We start from the raw sequence: 21,369 nt of genomic DNA, 5'->3' as shown, positions 1-21,369 counted from the left end.
TTTTTTTAATGTTTGTCCCTGAGCTCCTCAACAAACATGTTTGCCGAATATGTATGTCGAACATTTGTTCAGTGTGGACACAGCTTTATAAATCAAATGTTTTTATTGTCGTTGATAAATAGGCTACATGTATTGACAAAGTCATAAAAACTGGTCTTAGTGCTTAGTATATACAGTCTTTATACAGTAGTCCTTATACAGAATCACCAGCAAAATAATAAGCTATGTCCGCTGGTGAGAATAGCCTAAAGAGATGTATTTGTTTGATAGCCGCATCCTGCGAGCGCCGGCTGCCGGGCTGAGCATCGTGGAATACGCGCGTCACGTGTTGGCCTTCAAGATGTGGAAGAAGATGCTGGACAGCCATCAGGCGCAGAGGGAGGTGACGCGGCTGGCGGCCGCCCGGCTGCCCTTGCCTCCGCCCCTCTTCCGCGAGCGGGTGGCCGTGCTCGAGGGCATCATGCCCTATGTGCCCCCCTCCACGCCCGACCACGCCGTCACCGTCTACTGCCTCTCCGTCTTGTCGGTGCGCGGTATCAAGTACGAGCTCAAGGATCAGTTACAGGCAAGCATAGCATAATTTCGAATCTACCTTACTCTCAAATTGATTTGGAAATTTTAAAATTGTTATAGGCCTAGATATCTGAAACCAACGAGATCATAAATGAACAATTAAAAACATTAAAACTTTGAATTACTAGACATTTAGAACCGAAAAACATATGCTCTTCATTATCATTCATTGATCAACTTGGAAATTTTGGACATCGATTTTGAATGTAAGGAAAATGTTTATAGCTTATTATAGACCTATTTACTATTTTCCCTGTAAATTACTAAATAATCTAACCCAACAGCAGGAACATTTCGTCTGAGAAAATTGTCGTTCGATACAAAATTTCTCCAATGCATGCAGGATCGCGGCTCTTTAACCTTCTTCCACCTTGTCTCAAATCCATAGATTTGAGCCTGCTGATTTCAAAATTGAAGCATTATTACAAAAGTCTTACTACACTATTCCGGAATATGTTCAAGAACCTACATTTCAGCATTTAAGATAGTCCTTTTAAGGTTTATGATCAGTTGATCATACTTTGGTCACCCCGCTACATGATTTAGTGGGCGAAGCACTAATTTGACAATTCTTCAGTCAATATTCTGTGGTGAAGAATAAACTTATCTAAACTATAAATTTGCTTCAACTTGAATATTTGAACCATTTATGACAAAATCAATAAGTCTTGGAAAATTTTACCTGTATCTGACATTTTAGTTTTTTTTCAGTCATTTACTCCCCAATAAATTAGATACTAGAATATTCGTGATGAAAACAATGAAAACATCAAACAGTAAACACGTTTGTATTTTTTCAAATAAGATTTGTTTTTTCCACATTCGTACATTTCTCAAGGAAAAGAATTTGTCTTCAACATCGTAAAATCGAATTGACTATTCTCTCAACGCTGAATAATCGTTTGAGGTTTATGGAAATTGTCAAGTTCCATTTTTCTACAGTGTAAAACTTTGTAAGAGCTTCAAAGAATCCTCAATGCTCTTTATTTAGTCTCGTTTCTCAATTTGCCCAAGCTATTATTAATTAATACACGATGGTTCATGATAGTGTACAGGAATAATAGATTGTGTTTTCTTTGCAGAAATATTTGCTACTGATCAGCAATCCTCACAGATATACTGAACTATTGAAGCACTCGAAAGTCTTCAGTGAAAATCGAAACGATTTCGATGTCAAAGACTCCATTTTTGCTGTTGACGAAGAGGATATGGTATGTGACGTATATAGTACTAGCTTTTTAATCATATTATACTTATAATCCTCTCTCTATTAGAAGTGTATCGCAAAAAATTATCCGTTTACTACGACTGTATTCTAATTGCATAAACTATCCTGAATAAATTACAATTTCTACTTAACTTTCTCGCAATCCTCGAATAATGCCTTAATTACGGCAAAATCCCGAAATCAATTGTGTTTTTTCATAAAAGTATCATGACTCTTGAGTGATTAACATTTTTAAAATAGTTAATTATGGTCTCTCACTATTCTTGAAAAAAATGACGTGTAATTTCAATGCTTCATGTTGAATTTGCTAATACTGTATATCCAATAAATTTTATAAGTCCGGGCGCAAATGGACTAAAGAAGAGACTCTTTGATCATTTTTGGGGAACAACCGTGGAAAATGCCTAATTTTATTTATTAGGACTAGTTTAATGAGGAACACAAAACAAGATGGTTTCCAAAATGTTAAGTGTTTTCTATTATCGCTTGTATTTTGGCAAAACACATATTTTATTAGTTAGGCTTTAACCACCCAAAACCCTAAAAGAATAATTTTTTATTAAACGAAAATCCCAATTAAATGCTGTAAATCACCTTGCTACTGCAAATACTGACAACAGGGTAAACAGGTGAAAATGTTTTCGTTTAATAATAATTATCCATTAATTAGCATTTGAATAAAAACAATTTCCAATTTATTCCCTAAAAGAATTGTTTTTTTTCTCAAATTTCTTTCCATTATAACTTTTTTTGTACGAAGATATAGGGAATGTTAAGTCCATGAAATTTAGATTTTTTGCTCAGCTTTCAAATAATATGTCTTCACGCGTTGTACGTCAATAAATGTGTTCTCCAGGGCCCTCCAAAGAAAACCTTGCATGATTTCTGGTGCGTTTTTCCTTAGGCATGAGGTAACAAGTTAGAATTACTATAAAATTGATTTTTGTATGACTACTTTACAAGGGATTGCGTATATGAACACTCTTTTCATTATTACTTTCCTTGCCCTATTACCATAGTTAAGGAAAGTATTGCTTTCCAACCAAAATTAAGGTACCCCAATTTCTAAATTTCTATTCGTTTCAAGGTCCCCTGAGTCGAAAAAAGTGTTTTTTGGGTATTGGTATGTATACGTGTGTGTGTTTATGAGTGTATGTATGTATGTCTGTGTACACGATATCTGATCTGCCAATTAACGGATTGACTTGAAATTTGGAACTAAAGGTCCTTACACTATAATAATTCGACACGAACAATTTCGATCAAATGCAATTCAAAATGGCGGCTAAAATGGCGAAAATGATGTCAAAAACAGGGTTTTTCGCGACTCTAAAAAACGACTCTAACGATTTTGATCAAATTTATACCTAGAATAGTCATTGATAAGCTCTATCAACTGCCACAAGTCCCATATCTGTAAAAATTTCCGGACCACCGCCCTATCTATGCAAAGTTTTATTTTAGATTTCCAATAATTAACAGGCTTCAGATACAATTCAAACGAAAAATTTCAAGTGGAACAGATTGAGCATGGAAATCTCTACAATCAATGTCCAGTAACATTTTCACCCAATATTGAAAATAAGCTCGAAATTTGAGAAAATGTGATTGTACAAATGCAAACTTAATGAGAGAGGCAACTATTGATTTCAATGTACCGAGAATGTATTAAAACTTTGTGACGAATTTAATTAATAAAAATACACATCAATTTAACCGTCGCACAATTCCTTAAGCCGCGTCCACACTATGTCGATCGACACCGATCGACAATGTCGAACAAGTCTGGACGTGTCGCTAGACATTGGAGTCGAGTCGAACGCAACCCGAATCAGGTCGGTCCGGATCAAAGACAGTCGAGTCGAAGGAACCAGTGTGGACGTGTCGATCTTGTCACTGCCGTTTTAAAAATAGAATAGTGCTATACTGTTGTTCAAGTGCTTACATTTTTATTGAAAATGAATTGGAGTGATACCCAAACTTCTAATTTTATTGAAATATACCATGATCGTTCTTACTTATGGGATTCAAGTGATGTTGACTATAAAAACAGAAACAAACGGCATGATGGTTTGGTGGAAATTGCGGCATTTGGCATTGAAAAAGTGGAGGTGGAAAAGAAAATTAGAAATTTTCTAATTTTTTCAAAAAAAGTGTATGAATCGCCAGTTGCCAAAAAGCGCAGCGTTACTGCAAGGCGATAGTTTACTGGAATTGCTTTTCTGAATGGTGTGTTTTTCTTAATTACGTTAGGCGCAATCATTTTCAAAAGATTTTCAAAATCGGAACTTTTCATTCTAAAAAAGTTTTTAAAGCCCGCGTCACATCTATATTCTAGATTTAATTCGTCAACCTCATCCAGCAATAAATCTTCCATAAATTCCTCCGTACTATACTTTTTTCTGCCTCGAACAAGGCTAGGCCGTACCCAAAATCTCCGCGGGCGACGATCTTTTTGGCTTCCCAAGATGGCAATAAGAATTGCAGCAGAAGCCGCTGCTCCAGCATCTTCATCATCACTCATTTTATATAAAAACTCGATTTATATTTAAAATAAAACACTCGATTATGTATGAAAACTTATGATGGTTGTCGGTCGACTCGTCCACATGTACTGAGGCAATTTTGTCGAGTTGACACAGTCGAAGGTGTCGAGCGACTTTATCGATCGACCGGGTCGACAGAGTCGATCGACATAGTGTGGACGCGGCTTTATAATATACGGTCAACTGTAGTAAATGCTTTCAATATTAATTTTACTTCATTAACATCTAGTAAACATCAATTTGAATATCAGAGTAATAAATTAATAAATAAAATTCCGGAAGACTTTATTAAGGATAAAATAACAAAAACCAAATAGAGATTAATAAGATCGTGGGTAAAACAGAACTATTATTTTAAAATTGAGAATTGAGTTGGCTAAATCAACAATTTTTGACAATATTAATTGTGTCAAAACTATTAAAACTTGACAATTTTTACTTTCCTTGCCCTACTACCATAGGTAAGGAAAGTATTGCTTTCCAAAAAAAATTAAGGTACCCCAATTTCAAGTTTTCTATACGTTTCAAGGTCCCCTGTGTGTGTGTGTATGTGTATGTGTATGTGTGTATGTCTGTGAACACGATAACTCCATTCCTAATTAACCGATTGACTTGAAATTTTAAACTTAAGGTCCTTATACCATGACAATAAGAAATTCAATAAAATTCAATTCAAGATGGCGGAAAAAATGGCGGATAATGACTAAAAACCATGTTTTTCACGGTTTTCTCGAAAACGGCTCCAACGATTTCCTTCAAATTTATACCATGGATAAATATTCATAAGCCCTATCAACTGACATGAGTCTCATTTCTGAGAAAATTGCAGGAGCTCCGTAATATTCTTGAGAAAAATGACAGTTACTAAAAAACCATGTTTTTCACGATTTTCTCAAAAACGGCTCTAACGATTTTTTTCAAATCCATACCCTGTTTAGTTATTTATTAGCTCTATCAACTGACATGAGTCTTTTTCCTGGGGTACTAATGGGGGGTCCACCCAATCCTTGAGAAATGGACTTTGTAACCTCCTTCTCGTGCATGAGATAGGTAGGTACACGGTTTTTACTTTTTCTTCTTCCATATACCGTAGGTAGAGCAGTTTATAAAAAGAACACAGTCATAGTCAAGATATTTAATCTGTAGAACAGCTGTTTTGACGAATTTCAAAAAAATCATCGAATTTCACAATTTACATGAAGGAAAAAGTACTCTGAAAACAATTCTATATACACATATACAGTAGTCTGATCGTAGTTGCAAATAAATGTTGCCGTCAATCGTCATTATGTTATTCCCCTAAATTATTCTCGTTTGAGGCTTATAGTTCAATGAGCAAGGAAAGTTGTGTGAGTGTACCACACCAGATTTTTATATTATTTTTCTGTGTATCTATATTTTGTTTATCAAGTACTTGACTATTGATAAAATTCAACATCCATAGATTATCATCCATTAACAGAATTGTATCAATTGTACTGCTGTTATTAGATTAAAAAATGTATTTCTTATTTTAGAACTCGTGGCTGGAGCTCAAGGCTTCTTTTTCCAGTCACGCCAAAAACTATTGTAATTTAATGATTATTTTGTTTGTAAAATTATTTCTTGTATTTGGCAATAAATTTATTATTCATTATTCATTCATTATTCTAGGTAACTTGGTTGATTCTATTAAATCATTATAACTGGAAGAGATAGCAGGATTGATCTCGTCAGCTGATTGATTTTAAATTATAATGGGAATTTTCATAATGGCAAGGAAAGTGCGCCACGCCAGATTTTATATATTACAATGCTTAGGCCGGTTACAGAGCTTGACCGACCGTCAGTGCGTACGTCAGTCGCGCTTGTCTTTTCCATAGATATTCCATGTTTCCGTACAGAGCAGGACTGACGGCACGCATGCGCACGGTCAGGACCATGCGTTTTACACTGCGTACGAAGACCATAGGTCGAGCTCGTGCGCATCCGTTCCATCGGTCGACTGACGCGCTATTGAAGCAAATTGAAGCATTCAGAGTTGTACTGATCAGTAGCCCGATCGCAACATAACCAATGTGCTGACACACTACCTCTGTAAACAAAGCCGTAGTGCATTCGTGTGACGTCAGCACAGGTAGGGATCCTACAACAATAAAAACACTAGCTGATATAGATCAGCTGAAATCAACGAATTTTTATTGTTGTAGGAGCCCTATCTGTGCTGACGTCACATGAATGCACTGCGGCTTTGTTTACGGAGGTAGTGGCTGACACCTTTGCCCGACAATCAGCTGATGAATGAATTCAATTAATAGTGTCATATTTAAATTCAAAGTTTTTCTATACATTTCTTCAATCATTTCTAAATTTTTTATTGGAAAAATCTTATATTATTATTATCTACATTTATTTGATCCTTAGCTTAAAGTGACTGCAAGTATTCCCAATGGTGATACAAGCTCGAAATAACTCATCAAAATTTCTAATGGACATTCTGAGGTAGTTGAAAAATTTATCTTCATCCCTAAGCAATGATGTATATAATGGTACTAAATTCCCTTTGAAATGATCTTTTGGCGACCATCGGGTGAACTTGATATTCACTTATTTGCTCCTCCGTTTAAGTTACTAGGATAATAGGCTGCAATTAAACAACTTGTAAACGCGTCCATTTTGTGAGTCAGATCAGTTCGTTCGTCAGGAGAGCTATGAATGTATAAAACTGATGTATGGATGCGTATGGACAGGATGGTACATACGCATTGACGGGCGGTTGAACTCTGTAACCGGCCTTACTGTTCCTAAAAGCTAATCTCGTTAAACTGGAGTTGAGAAGTGCTACACATACACATAATACAAGATCAAGTCAATATTTGAATGTAACAAGAAGCAAACTCCACAAGACAGATCAAGACCCCACTAATGCTGCAATTAAAATTTTGAATAGGCTTTCCATTGAAATAAGGCAACTTGATCGCAGAAGGTTTAGAAGTCTAGTAAAAATATTCCTCGAAATAAAGACTGAGAAATAATAATAATAATAATACTAGAAATAATAGTTAGAAATAATAACTTCTAACCTGTCAAAGAATATATGGAGAAAAAATTATATTTAAAGGATTTAGAAAATATGAAAAATATTGTATTATTGTGTAATATGTAATGTATATATAAATTTGAGTTCAATGCACTGTGGTTGTTTATTGTTGTGTTTTATAGACCCTGTTTTAGTGTGCTGTATTGTATTGTGTTGTATTGTGTACTCTTGCGGCGTTTATTTTTTATCAGCTGATCATAGCTTTTTAGCATTGCGTTGATCCAAGGCTCAAATTGATATTGATTTCAGCAACCCAAATTAACTGAAAAATATAAATAATTTATATTGAAATAAAAAATTGCTATATATTATATTGCATAATATATCTGCAACATTCTATTCTGTTCACAGATTTTTTACGACACTTTTCCTCCAGAGTCACCTACCAAGAATACTACTAGCAATAAAAAAGGTGCTGAAAAGAAATCAGCCGACAAGAAGTCAGTTGATAGAAAATCAGCTGAAAAGAAGAGCTCTGATAAGAAGTGCAAGAGCTCGGCTACTGTAACAGTCGACTGCCAAAGAGACTCGAACTTGGTGGCAGCTGATCCATCTGAGTTGGTAACTTCGTCGAATGAGTTCCAACACACACTTTCCGAGACGAAAATCAAAACTGAAATACTGGACGAATTGGATGCTGAGGACAAGGTCTGTGCCGAGGAGGAAACAGCTGTTACCTGCGCAGAAGAGTGCGAAGAAGTGACAGAAGTGGCTCACGACCTCACTGATCGCACCTCTTGTGACCAGAAACGGACCGATATTCAGATTAAGAGGAAGTTGGTTGAAGATAAATATTCCGATCAGAAATATTTAAATCGGGTCTGGCCTGAGAAGAAAACACAGGTTAGTGCTCTCTTACCTCATTTACTTTTTTCATTCATCTTGTCATCAATCATCTATTTACCGTAATTGATGTGACTACAGAATATTGTTAGCCTTATTGTTTGGGATGATATCCATTGAGCCCAAGGGTTAGTGAGTTGGAATTCGGAGAGATTAAAGAAGACAGTTTAAGGTGGTTTTCGAGGCATTTATTTAAGGTGGTTTTCGAGGAAGTTATTTTGAAGACATTGCTAATTTGAATAGTCGTTTTCATTGTGTAGATTTATTTTTAAAAATTCAAGATTTTGACAGTACCAGCTATTTACATTTTTGAATGTCTTATGTATGTAAAAATTAATTTAGCAAGTTCAAGTTTAGTTATGCAAATAAATCAAATAAAATGTAAGTTTTTTCATCAAAAACAATTACAATACAAATTTGAATACTATAACACTTAATACAATTAAAACAATGAAGTTTTATGCATTGAATAATTTCTCAATAGTCATAGATAATTCAATGAAATATACACCCCACTATAAATGATATGTGTTGGGGTGTCAGTTATTAGTTGCTTGTTGCGTGTTATAATTACTACTTACAAACTTCATTCAGTGATATAGGATTAAAGTTTTTACATTGAAATTAGTAAAATTTGATAATACGAACAAAAATATGAAATTAGTAATAATAAATAATTATGTTCTATTAAAGATAATAATTAGAAAGTTAAATTTTAAAAAATGAAATAATAGTAAAGGAAAAGAATAAAGAATAAATAGTTGAAATATTTTAATATTCTAAACTATAACTATTCTATATATTATATAACTAAATTTTCACAATTTTCCACTCCAATATCAACTAACCAGGATAATAAACTTTTCTAGAATTTGTATCTATTGAAATCTTCCCTAATGTTACTTGGTATTGAATTGTAAATTTTTGGTCCCAAATATATGTAGTTTCTTCGCCCAAATATAGTGTTCATCCTTGGTACTATTGAATTCGTGTTCCTCTGCCTTGTTTGAAGGTTATGATCTGCCAGTCTTATGTGTTCGTTGTTTCTCCTCATTCGCGTGATGATAGCCTGGATGTAGAGTTGTCTTACACTCAGTACTTTACTGTCCTTCTAAGGAATGTTCGTGGGGAATTGATTCTCCCTAAAATCTATTATTTTCAGTATTCGTTTTTGAAGTTTATAGAGAGGTTCAACATGTATAAAATTCGTAGCTCCCCAGATAATTATGATGTTTATTAAAACTGATTGTCTCATAGATGAGGATTTTACGGAGTTGATAGAATTTGTAGAGAAGTTTCCTGATCCGGGTAATTGATAGATTGATGTGCTTGTCCCATTTAAATGTGTTGTCCACTATTGTTCCTAAATATATTATTTCATTGACTTGTTGAATTGAAGGGCAACCACACGGGTTGTTGGTGCTTCCACAGTGATGTAGAATTATTGAAGAATCCGGTGGTCTCGTCCGTTCTGTTGGAGAAAAAGCTAAAAATTTCGTTTTTGTTGCGCTTACTGTAAGCAAATTTTCTCTACCATTTATCGACTTTCATCAATTTTTCCTGTGCCAGATTAAAAACTTCCTCCCAGGTGTTTCCTTCAAATAGTATACATGTATCATCAGCAAAAGCTATCACTCTCCCTCTGATCAAATTGAACATAGCTCATTTGCATATGCCAAATGGCGCCGGTCACTGAGGTATGATCTTAACCATTCTAGAGGAAATCCTCTAATTTCTCTCTCTGTCTCTCCCTCTTTCTCTCTCCTTCATTTCCATTCACCACCATCCATGCCTTTTCTCTTTATCTCTTCATTCCACTCAATTGGCATTGCATTTTATTTTGTAATAGTATTTTCTCATGTTGTAAAATTTGTATTGCTTTTATTATGTATTTCTAAGATGTTGTAATTTTATATTTCTGCCAATAAAACATTTTCATTTTCAATTACAGCTTCTTTCAGTTTTCTTTCCCAAATCAGCAATCAGCGCTATGTCATCCGCGGACAACATAGTCTGAACAAAGATTGGCCTCAAGCTCCAACGTCCCACCATCATTGTTGCGGTTCTCCGCTTGCAGATTTTAAGGATCTCGTCCATTATCACAATAAAAAGTAGCGGACTCAAACTGTCACCTTGCTTTATCCCCTTTCTCATTTGCAAAGGTTCTGTCCACAAACCCTAACCGTATTATAAACACTTTTTATTGGGCGCTGCAATTTAAGAGAAACATTTTTTTTTGCAGCCAGAACTTCCCATTTCACTTCTTTTGGCACTGTATCGAAAGCTGCTCTGAAATCTGAATATGCAAGGTAGACCTGTTTCCCTTTCTCTATAAATTTTGGACAAATTTGTCTTATTGAGAAAATATGATTGTGAGTCTGTCTGCCAGGTCTGAAGGCACATTGTTCTTCCTCTAGCTGTTCCTCCATCTTGTGCAGTGGGATTATATTACATTTTGTTCTTATCCTTCCTTGTTCCCACACCTGCTGTGAGGCTATTCAAGAGGCTCTCACCCCCTTTCTTTAGGTACTCTGCTTGAATATCATCAATACCTGCTGCTTTGTCATTCTTCAATCTTTGACTGGCTTCTCTCACTTCATTCCTTGTTATTCCAGCATTTATTTGATTCTCTTCATTTTCATTATCATTCTCATTCATATTAATTTCTTACTCCACCCCATTCTGATTAACCTTGCCCTCAAAGAATTTTCTCCAGGTTTCCAGTACATCTTGAGTGGATGTTATCATCTTTTCATCTTCATCCTTAACCGATCCTGCCCGTTTTCTAAAATTTCCTCGTGGACTCTTGCAAAATTAAAAAAATTCTTAATATCACTTTTGTAGATTTCATTTCCAAACTCCTCCCAGGCCTTGCTCTTTGATTCCTTTACAGCCCTCTTAGCTTCATTTTGCACTGTATGTATGTCAGCCAATCTTCGTTCCTTCCAGATCTTATTTATATTTTCCATATGCCTTTTTCTTGACCTTCACTTTTTGTATCACTTCTTCCGACCACCACCATTTCGTTCTTCTCTTCAATTGTCCTACTTTTCTTTGGACACATACTTTATTTGTAGCTCTTAGTATTGACTCTTTGATCGCTTCCCATTAAAACTCGATGTTCGTGAACAAATCGTCTTCTACTATCTGAGTTTCACTTGCAGCCAATTCTCTGTCCACTTCCAATCAGAGAGAATTTAATGTCTTCAAAACTACGATAAGCATTAATTTTACGATGCATTTTTGAAGAAGCCCTGAAAGAGCGAAACATTGAATAATAACCTGTTATTCTAACAATTTCATACCTTCAAGAGCGAATATCTCGAAAACTGTTAGAAATATAATAAACCATGAAAAAAATGTGTAGAAATTATTCAGCTTCATTTTTGAATAGTTAGTCATGTCGGTTGATCGCATTGTTACCAAGTGGAAGCAAAAATATGAAAAATGCAACTTTTAAACCACCGTCATCCCTTTAGCACATGAGGTAGGAATGGGGACTTCTGATATGTTCTTCTCCCAACTAATCTCAACAAAACTGCAAAGTCCAATACTGAGTTCAAAACATTCCCTCAGATCCCTTTGTCAATTGCTCTAGTGTTGCAAAACTGAAGATTTGCAAAACTCAACACTAAAGCTGCTGCAAAAGTCGTAGAGAAAGGCGTAGAATTGTGAAATTATACACAAAAAAGAATTCAATGATCTATAAGCTCATAATCAGCATGGATTTTCCCACCAGTTTTTAAAAAGTTATAAGAGCAAAAATATCAAAAAAATGGAGGCAAACGTGGTTTTTTAAAAATTCCACACATTCAAGAGCGGATATCTCGGAAACTATAAAAGATATATAGAGAAAGTTGTGAGAATAATATTGTAGGAAATAGTCTAAGCTTAAATTTTGTATAGAACAGTTATGTCAGTAAGATACATAGTTTTCGAGTTATATTCGAGAAGCCAAAAAATGGTACCTTTGAACCACCGCCACCCCCTTAGCACAGGGAAGCCGTCTTTTAAAAAAAGCCTTCTCTGATTGGTTCACCAGGAATTAATCAAGGTTAAAATTTAACCGGCTTTTGTGCAACCGGGCCTTGGAGTTCGATTCCGGAACGGGTGACTTTTTAAAAAAACTTTCAACAAATGGTTATAAGCTTTCATGAAAGATGAACAATAAAAAATAAATAAGAAAACTAAGCACAAATGAAAAAACTGCCCCTAGAGTCTGCTACGTACCACATGAAGAGGGTGCAGAGGGCGAAGCGCGAGTTAATAAAAAAATAAATTAATAATAATAATAATTAAATTTAAAAAATGCACTGCACATAGGAATTGAGATGAAAATTATAATTTAAATTGAATTATAATTATTGAAATAAGCAGCATTGAAGACCAAAAAAAATCAACTACGAGTTGTTAAAGTAAAATACATTGTAATAATAGTAACAAGTAAAATGTAAATACAGTACTTGAAAAATTACAAATACAACAAAGGAGTTGCGATAAAACAAGAGTAGGCCTACATATACTAGTGAGAAATATTTGATGATGGCAAGGAAAGTCCACACCAGATGTTTATTAGGTAACCGTTGATTTAATATTGGTTGATTGATTAGTTTATGAATTAATTTTGCAGATCGTAACACCATTCGCAGCAAGCAGCGGCCTGTGCGCTACCAACCTGAAGCCGCCATGCGACGATCCGATGCCTTTGGACCTGCAAAAGTCGTGCGACAATGCGATGCAATTGGACTTGCACAAGTCGTGCGACAATGCGATGCTATTGGACTTGCACAAGTCGTGCGATGATGGGATGCCATTGGACTTGCACAAGTCGTGTGACAATGCGTTGCCATTGGACTTGCATAAGTCGTGCGACAATACGATGCCATTGGTCCTGCCCAACCTGTGCGATCCGTGGTCGCCCGATCTGTTCGGCGAAATGGAGAAGTGCATTGACGAGAACGCACTCGACGACGCAGACGACATGGCTATCGATGCAGACGACAGACTGGCAATGAAGATCAAGCAAGAGCTGAGCGAGTTGAAGGCAGATGCATTCGAGAGAAGAAAGTCAACCTTACAGGAAGATGATTTCACAGAAGAGTTCAGCGAACAGTCGACTGGCGAGTTGAGCTGTGACATTATCAACTTGCTCAACTCGCCTGATACAGCCGTCTTCGATTTATTAACGAAAAACACTCCTGACTCTCGCTGGTTCTCGATGATTATGGATGTAGACATGGAAGATGTGATTGGCAACGATGCCTCCAATTGCTTCAAAGGTATGTTGTTATCGCTCTTGTCGCTGACACTAAGCCACCTGCTGCATCAAATAGTCATCAACATCGAATTGCTGCTGCTTTTGAACAAGATAAACGATCAAATCGCACTTGAATGTCAGTTTGCAATCACTTGAACAAGATACAGATTAACGGTTTCTTGAATTTAATTTTGAATGGTAACCTTCGAATACAACTTCCTAACAGCATTCAACCATTGGATAAATTAAATTTAAATTTGAATTCCATATCAAGATGATACACGATTTATATTGGTTTTTAATTAAGATTACTCTACTTATAGAAGCTCAATAATTTCAAGTCGGGATTTGAAGTTTTCCTATTTTGGAATGAACCATCCAATTTTGAATTTGACTTGGAAATTTAATTATTCTTCTTTATTGAAATTCTAGGATTCAAATTCTACATTAAGTAAATATAATATGACGTACTTTCTAGAAGCCAACTTACAAAATAATTTTCAATAATATTAGTTTTTATCTTTCTCTGTCGAGCTTCTAGCGGTTGTTTACATGAACATTTTTTTAAATTCTACGTCGAAAATTCTTCAAGACTTCATCAACTGCAAATTCTGGATAGGAATAAGAAGAAGAGGAAACAATAAAACGAAGCCAACAATCAAGTCCTTCGAAAGATGGAGAGGAAATTGAAAGCATATTTAGACAGAAGCAATGTTTTTTCAATTTTCATATGTAACATTTTTTTGATATTTCAAATCTGATAAAGTGCATAGTTTTTCTTTCTTTATTTGATATTAATTTTCAATTTATAACTTTGATCACATTCCTAATGCCAAAGCACCTATAAACTATTTATTTGTCAATCATTTCATATAAATTTAATTTCCATACCTATATGTTTTATAAATGCGCTTTAATGATATTTGCTTGACTTCCTCGAGTTATAATGAATTATAAAATTTTTATCATGATTTCTTCAGATCTATCTGGAGCATTCTATTAAATAAATTTAATTATAATTTCAATAGTATATCACATTTGATATTTTAATTATTTCATTTAATTCTCAAAAAATCATTTAATTTGTTGAACTATATTTCTACTGATAGAGCGCCAAGTCTAAAGCTTTCAATCTCTCACTAAAAAATGGAAACAACGAAAAAAATTAAAAATTGCTGGAGCAATATTTCTCGCCGGATAAAGATCTTCAAACTTCTGAATATATTGGAGATGAGTAAAATATTCAAAAAATCTGGATCACACTTGTGCAGTGGATTTTCAACAATCTCAACTTATATTTAGATTTAAAAAATATACATCAACGTTGGTGAATTTAAAGATAAACTTCATTTAAAACAAATTCTATATTTTTACTATGATTTAAAGTTATAGTTTCTCTTTCAAATTATTTACTTACAAGGTGAAAATAACTTCAATTTACTATGTACAATTTGATATGTTTCGCATATACTATCAACTTTATCATAACATTGAATAAATAATTAATTCAGAAAAAGATTATATTCATGAAAATAATACTTGGAGCATGTTATTCCAGCATATTTCACTTCTTTTAAAAATTGAACAAAATCAATCAGAATTACGAAGTATTTCAATATGGTAAGTATTCTCATTTCAGATTATTAGACATATAGTTCATTATAAATACTGATAATTTTTCAATATTTTTGTTTAACACGTATTTCCTTGTTACAAAACGTTTTACAAATTACAAATTGTCCTTTATCAATCTGCATTAGTACATAACAAATTATCTGGATCAATCACGACACATTTTTCCATACTTTCTTTGTTCTCTTTTAAAATGAACGTTAGCTGTTCAAGGCATATAATATAATTACAGTATGTAGCTATATTTGAGTTTATACGTTTTATTTACACGTTGTAAACTATTTAATTTCTACCCAATAGAAAAAAAACTTTCTCACATGGGAACGCTAAACTTTGTCTTGCCCAATATCAAGGCTTCCATTAGTCTTGCAGAGGGTTATATGTAAGAGTATATTGATAGATCAAGATTTCATGTATAATCTTTCCACCGTCCTATCATCTTGTATTCTAATATTTTATTTCTGAGTACTATTTCGTATAACGTCAAGCATCACTTGGTATTCAAAATAATAATACGCAAATTGTATTGTCCAATAATTGTAATTATCAATTGCTATTTTGTCGTCGAGATTCTCTTCTGCTGAAACCAGAATATCCTTTCATAAAATATTTATTAAATTAAATATTTTTTTTCATTAATTAGTAAATCAAGCACTTATTATTGAAATGCTGTTTTTACAGGTAATATGCAATTTTCAAGAGATGTAATGTCGTTAGAGGCATTATTATTAGACTCTCCAAGTGAGCAGACTTTCAGTAAAGAACACATTGGCTTTGAATCTCCGAAATCAAAGGGTGAGTAGTAGTCCACTATATGAGGGAATGTATGCATAGCTTACAATCTCTCTATATATATAAATGAATGTCTGTTTGTTCCCTATAGACTGGAAAACTACTTGACTTAACTTTGGGAATATGTTGTGTGAATATTGGGGATGGTTTCTGACCAGAAATTTTAATAAGGGGGGGGCTAATAATAATCATCTATTAATCCATTTCACAGACCTATGTTTTCGAAATTTTCGGCCGAGCCGCTACCGAAGAACGGAAAGATGATCATGATTGAAGATCATATTGTGATAATATGATTTAGCATCTAAAGTTACCAGCTGTATAATGAACATGTCAACCTGATAAATTGTGTGCTGGTATTAAAACGGTAGTTTGGAGTTGAAGTTAGTGTTAGATTGGTACCAGCTGTAGATAATCGTTCCTTACAATGTACCTAGAATACATTCCAGGTATTCCATACCAGGAACATTCCAGGTTCCTTATAAGACCTATCACTCCTCTATCATTGAGAAACTGGAAAATGTTGGAAAAAACTATTCACCTCATGAAAGAGAGTTGTCCATATTGCATTTATTAATTACTGAAGAATGACAGACTAATTTACTTTTTTTTTAATTTAGCTTAGCTTATATTCATCCTAAAATGTAAGATGGAAAGAACATGATCAAAAAGATCAATCATGAATGTATGATCAATGATCAATAAAGATCAATCATCACACAAAGATCAATCATTATCATCTTTCCGTTCTTCGGTAGCGGCTCGGCCGAAAATTTCGAAAACATAGGTCTGTGAAATGGATTAATAGATGATTATTATTAGCCCCCCCCCTTATTAAAATTTCTGGTCAGAAACCATCCCCAATATTCACACAACATATTCCCAAAGTTAAGTCAAGTAGTTTTCCAGTCTATAGGGAACAAACAGACATTCATTTATATATAGAGAGAGATTGTAAGCTATGCATACATTCCCTCATACATTCATTGTACATCGCATATTTCCTGGAACATCTATTGACAATCAACAACAATGAAAACATTAAATTCATCTTTGAAACACTGATTTAACCTATCTATTTTTTTTAATTCAACACTTTACTGATAGATATTACTACCAATTGATTGAGAAGAATGTGTTCTCAGAATAATAAATGCTGCATGACTAAGCACATAGGAAGTCCGTATTGAGATGTAAATGAAAATATTGATTGTCAGATAAATTTCATGATTCACCAAATAAAGTCAAGTATGTCATGAGATAAATTAACTTTTTGGCGGTACGAAGTTCGCCGGGTAAGCTAGTATTGAATAAATTTACTTCAACAGTCATGAACTATTAGCAATATTTTCTCTACATGCTAAGAATCGAAAAACTACTCACCATGACTGTAATCATCCACTCTCGTTCATACACTAATTTACCTGAGCGAGGTAAGTTATCGAGGTATCAAATTATGAATTCACAGGGAATTGTAGGAACTTAATTGTTAGATAAATTATTTTGAATCAGATTTGTTATGTATATGTGTTCAATGTTGCTGTGGCTGTGACAGGTAAACTTGCCATATTATAATGTATTTACAACAAACAGATTTTAACTTGTTACGAATGAGTTTTGCTTATAATAACGATAATAATGATTGAATACCGACCAACTTTCAATTGATTTTTATGAACTTTACTGGTCGTAGAACTTGGGTAGATTTCCGAGCTCCGGATCTATAAGTTCTGGACTTACAGAGTCCAAGACTAAAATAAGCCCTCGGATCTAAATCGTCTTTCTGAGTCAGGGTTTATCTTCTAAACTCTTGGTTCTATTGAGTTCCAGACCTATTTTGAGCCCAGGACTTGAAGCAGTAAACATGAGGGATATGCTCAATATTTTTTGTTGTAATGTTGGCAATGGGAGACAGCTGATGAAGACTTGTTGATAGAAAGCATTATTGCATCGTAATGCGCAAGCGAAGTTGACATTTTTTTCTCTGTGTTTGCTATAGAAATTTATCAAAAAGTCTAATAATAGTATATTGCCAATTCAAAGCAAAACCAAACCTTTTGAAACATGAATAAAAATGTTACGTTATTATTGATCTTAGTCAGTGATTTTTGGATTAAAATTTTATATGAGAATTGAGTTGAAAAACGTATTAGTTTTGAAAAAATAGAATAGTAATTTAAGATTAATATTGTTATTACAAGAGTTATTGTATTTATTGTTAAATACAATTTTATTCCAAAATAAACCTGCAAACTTCAAATTATGAATTTTTGATGGAATAATCCAAATAATGTAGGTACTCCATCGTCCATGACTTCTACAATTAGGCAATTTATCTTTTCCAAAACAATAACAGAGTTGTTTTCTCAGTCAAGTTTAGAACTTAATTTTAATTCCTACCCTAGGCGAGGCTAGCCTATTTGCGCTGTTTTTTAGTTATAGATTTATTTACTTTTGGATACAATTACAAATAATATTAATATGATTGGAAAAGAACAACAGGCTTAGCCCAAAACTTTTCTATTTTCAAATTTTGATAATGAATAACATGTTCAAAGAAATAGGTTCTAATAGAAAATATAATTCAAGTCCTGGACTTACAAGTCCTTTACTCATAAAGCGAAATTATAAACTCCAGAGTCCAGTCAAGTCCTCGACTACGACTAAACGACTCGACTACGACTAAACGCCCTGACTCCGAAAGCCAATTTTCTGACTCCAGAGTCAGCCGGTAAAAGTCTAGAACTTGGCTAAATTGTGAGCTCGGAAACCGGCCCTTAGTATCCAACGAGCGACTTTCAACAAAAAACTGTTTGAGTAGACACTCAAATTTCCCTGTTGCAACTGACTATCTGTCCAAACTGACGCGAAAACCCAATATTAATATTAATAATTGAATATGGCAGCACTATCAATTGTTCGGCACACGAATTCAAACTCAACTAAAAATGCCCATCCAACGTTTTATCACCCCACACTGTACATATTTTAAAGGAATATTTACAATTTTGCAGCTCTGTGTCGAAGACAAATGGATTTGTTGCTGGGAGGGTTTTGTGAAGAGGAGCCGCAACCGAAAAAGGCGAGGTCTTCGTCAGATTCGCAAAACTACCCTCTAACACCGCCGGCCACTCCACTTCCACTGGCCACTGAAAACGCCAAAAGTCAAGGTCAGCTTCGACTTCCTTCTCCCTCCCCCCCTCCTCCTTACAACTCTCACTAATCCTCCTCTTCTTACTATCCATTGTCCCATTTGAATGAGATCGTGCTGTCTCAACAAATTCAGGCTACTTGATATTTTTATCATATAGAATCATTAGTACACATACACTAATACATACATATCCGTGTCCCGTTCCAGCTAGTGCCAGATCTGGGTATGAACAATGCCTCTCGGTCTTCCCACCATCGCTCATCTTCAACCTGTCGCCATCTGTATCCTCTCTTCTCCACTTCGTTGACCACTGTGTTTTTCCATTGTCGTCGCGGTCATCCTCTTGGTCTCCTTCCTTCAATCCTTATCTCTTCCATTTTTCTTGGCAGCTGATCCTCTCCCATTCTCTTCATGTGTCCAAACCAGCGTATTCTCATGCTTTCTATCTTTCCCCTTATGCTTCCCATGTTCAGTTCTCTTCTTATCTCCTCATTCCTAACTCTGTCTCTACGTGTCTTTCCCTTTATTTCCCTGAGGAATCATTTCTTCTTCACGTGAAGAGAATGGGAGAGGATCGGCTGCCAAAGAATCACTAGTACCCATTTATTTTCTTTGGGCACTCGATACTCGAAACCGGTTTTGTCATCAGAGAAAATGAAAGGGTTCTTGTGATCCTATATAATAAAAACTAATAATCTATATACACTTAATGATTAAGTGTAGAGCTCTGATTTATGGTTTCTTTAAAACACAATGTAACATTAAATGAATTAATTTATCACTGTTATGTCTCATCTTTTATTTTTCATTTTTTTCCTCTCTTGTCATGAATTATGTTGATGCAAAAATTATACTGGTGATTTTTCCTCCCATTTTTTCGCAGTTCGAACTACATTTCATAATATAACTTAAGTATATTTAAAGAGAGGAAATGCTACAGTCAATCAATAAGATTACTTGATGATGGTGATTGAATGTGTGTGTGTGTGTGTGTGTGTAGGCTTTTTTCTCCTCTTATATCCCGATTCCTCAACTCCTGTTCACGGACAAGTTCTTCATGAAGCACGTTGTGAGCAGTTATTGTTCACATTAATATTATATTATATATTATTACTTACAATCTATTATTAAATTTTAGATGGTTTATTGTTGTATTTGTCAAGCTAGACTCTATTTGGTTTCTGTATATGTATTTATGAGTGTGAATAAATTTAAATTTGAATTTGAAGTTGGCTAATAATTGTGTTTGGCCTGCGGAACTGGCCTCAAGCTGCCACCTTTCCAACAAATAAAACAAGAATGTGGCGCTTTTTTATATGTTAATTTGGAAACAGTTGTGACAACTGGGACAGTTGCCATTCCTCAATGTGTGGCTCTATTCATATTACTCATCTTCCGTTATCATAGCATCTAGTTGAACAAATTTACACATTTATCCCATTGCAGTGATATTATCAGTTCATGCTTTCTAAAAAATTGAACTTTATTAATTATTTCCAGTTGAATCTCAACAAGAAGCATCATCGTCGAGAAAGGATACTCCGGAAAAGAATCCTGAAAATTCACCAAAACCATGTTGTTCTGAAAAAGTCTATGAAAAGAACAAAACCAATGGAGACAGGGCATTACCGGAACAGGTATGTGTGATACTAGGCAGAGTACCTTTTCACTTGTAGATTAATTAAAATTATTAAACCATTTTTCACTGAAACCAAACTTCACTGGTAATATTTTTCAAAGTTTTAAGATTTGGATACTAGCAACTTATCAAAATAAAATTCTCAGTAAACCATTTTTTCTTATTATTACTTTTTAAGATGTGAGCTATGAAACTTTAAATATTTGAAACATATAATTTCAAATTCGGTAAGAAATAAATTTATCAAATTCTGGGGATATTCCTCACGGTATTGTTGATTAAATAAAAACAAAATCCTCAAAATATACATTTTTGAGAAAGTTATTCCATTTTTTTAAATTATTGAAATCAACAAGTTATTTTGTGTCATTTTTGAAAATGGAGTATCTTAATTAAAAATTGATATTTTTAGAAGAAACTCTTCGTTTCATCAACAATACCAAGAAGAAAGTTTCCTTTCATCTCGTACCGAATTCCAAATGATCTGTTTCAAAAATATAAAACTCAGGCACTCGTAGGCTATATCAAAAACTAATAATCAGAAAAAATATTTCCCTGAGAAAGATTTTTATTTTGATAACTTGATAGTTATCTACATAGAATTAAATTTCTTAATTCAATTCGAT

At 34.2% G+C, this 21,369-nt stretch overlaps 1 protein-coding gene across 3 annotated transcripts in view; it reads left to right on the top strand.

The window, feature by feature from the left end:
- Positions 1–21,369, top strand: part of LOC111057578 — a 70,485-nt gene that overhangs the window by 18,291 nt on the left and 30,825 nt on the right. For all 3 annotated transcript variants that reach the window (XM_039430730.1, XM_039430731.1, XM_039430729.1), the window contains exons 8-14: positions 271–565; positions 1,656–1,784; positions 7,778–8,269; positions 12,900–13,548; positions 15,840–15,953; positions 18,965–19,120; positions 20,605–20,741. In XM_039430730.1, coding sequence (XP_039286664.1) covers positions 271–565; positions 1,656–1,784; positions 7,778–8,269; positions 12,900–13,548; positions 15,840–15,953; positions 18,965–19,120; positions 20,605–20,741 — 1,972 coding nt within the window. The remainder of the gene's footprint in view (positions 1–270; positions 566–1,655; positions 1,785–7,777; positions 8,270–12,899; positions 13,549–15,839; positions 15,954–18,964; positions 19,121–20,604; positions 20,742–21,369) is intronic.

Source organism: Nilaparvata lugens, chromosome 6 (genome assembly GCF_014356525.2).
Source record: "Nilaparvata lugens isolate BPH chromosome 6, ASM1435652v1, whole genome shotgun sequence".
Lineage (NCBI taxonomy): Eukaryota > Metazoa > Arthropoda > Insecta > Hemiptera > Delphacidae > Nilaparvata > Nilaparvata lugens.
Note: the sequence above shows the minus strand (reverse complement) of the source record. Positions and strands in the feature narration are given on the sequence as shown.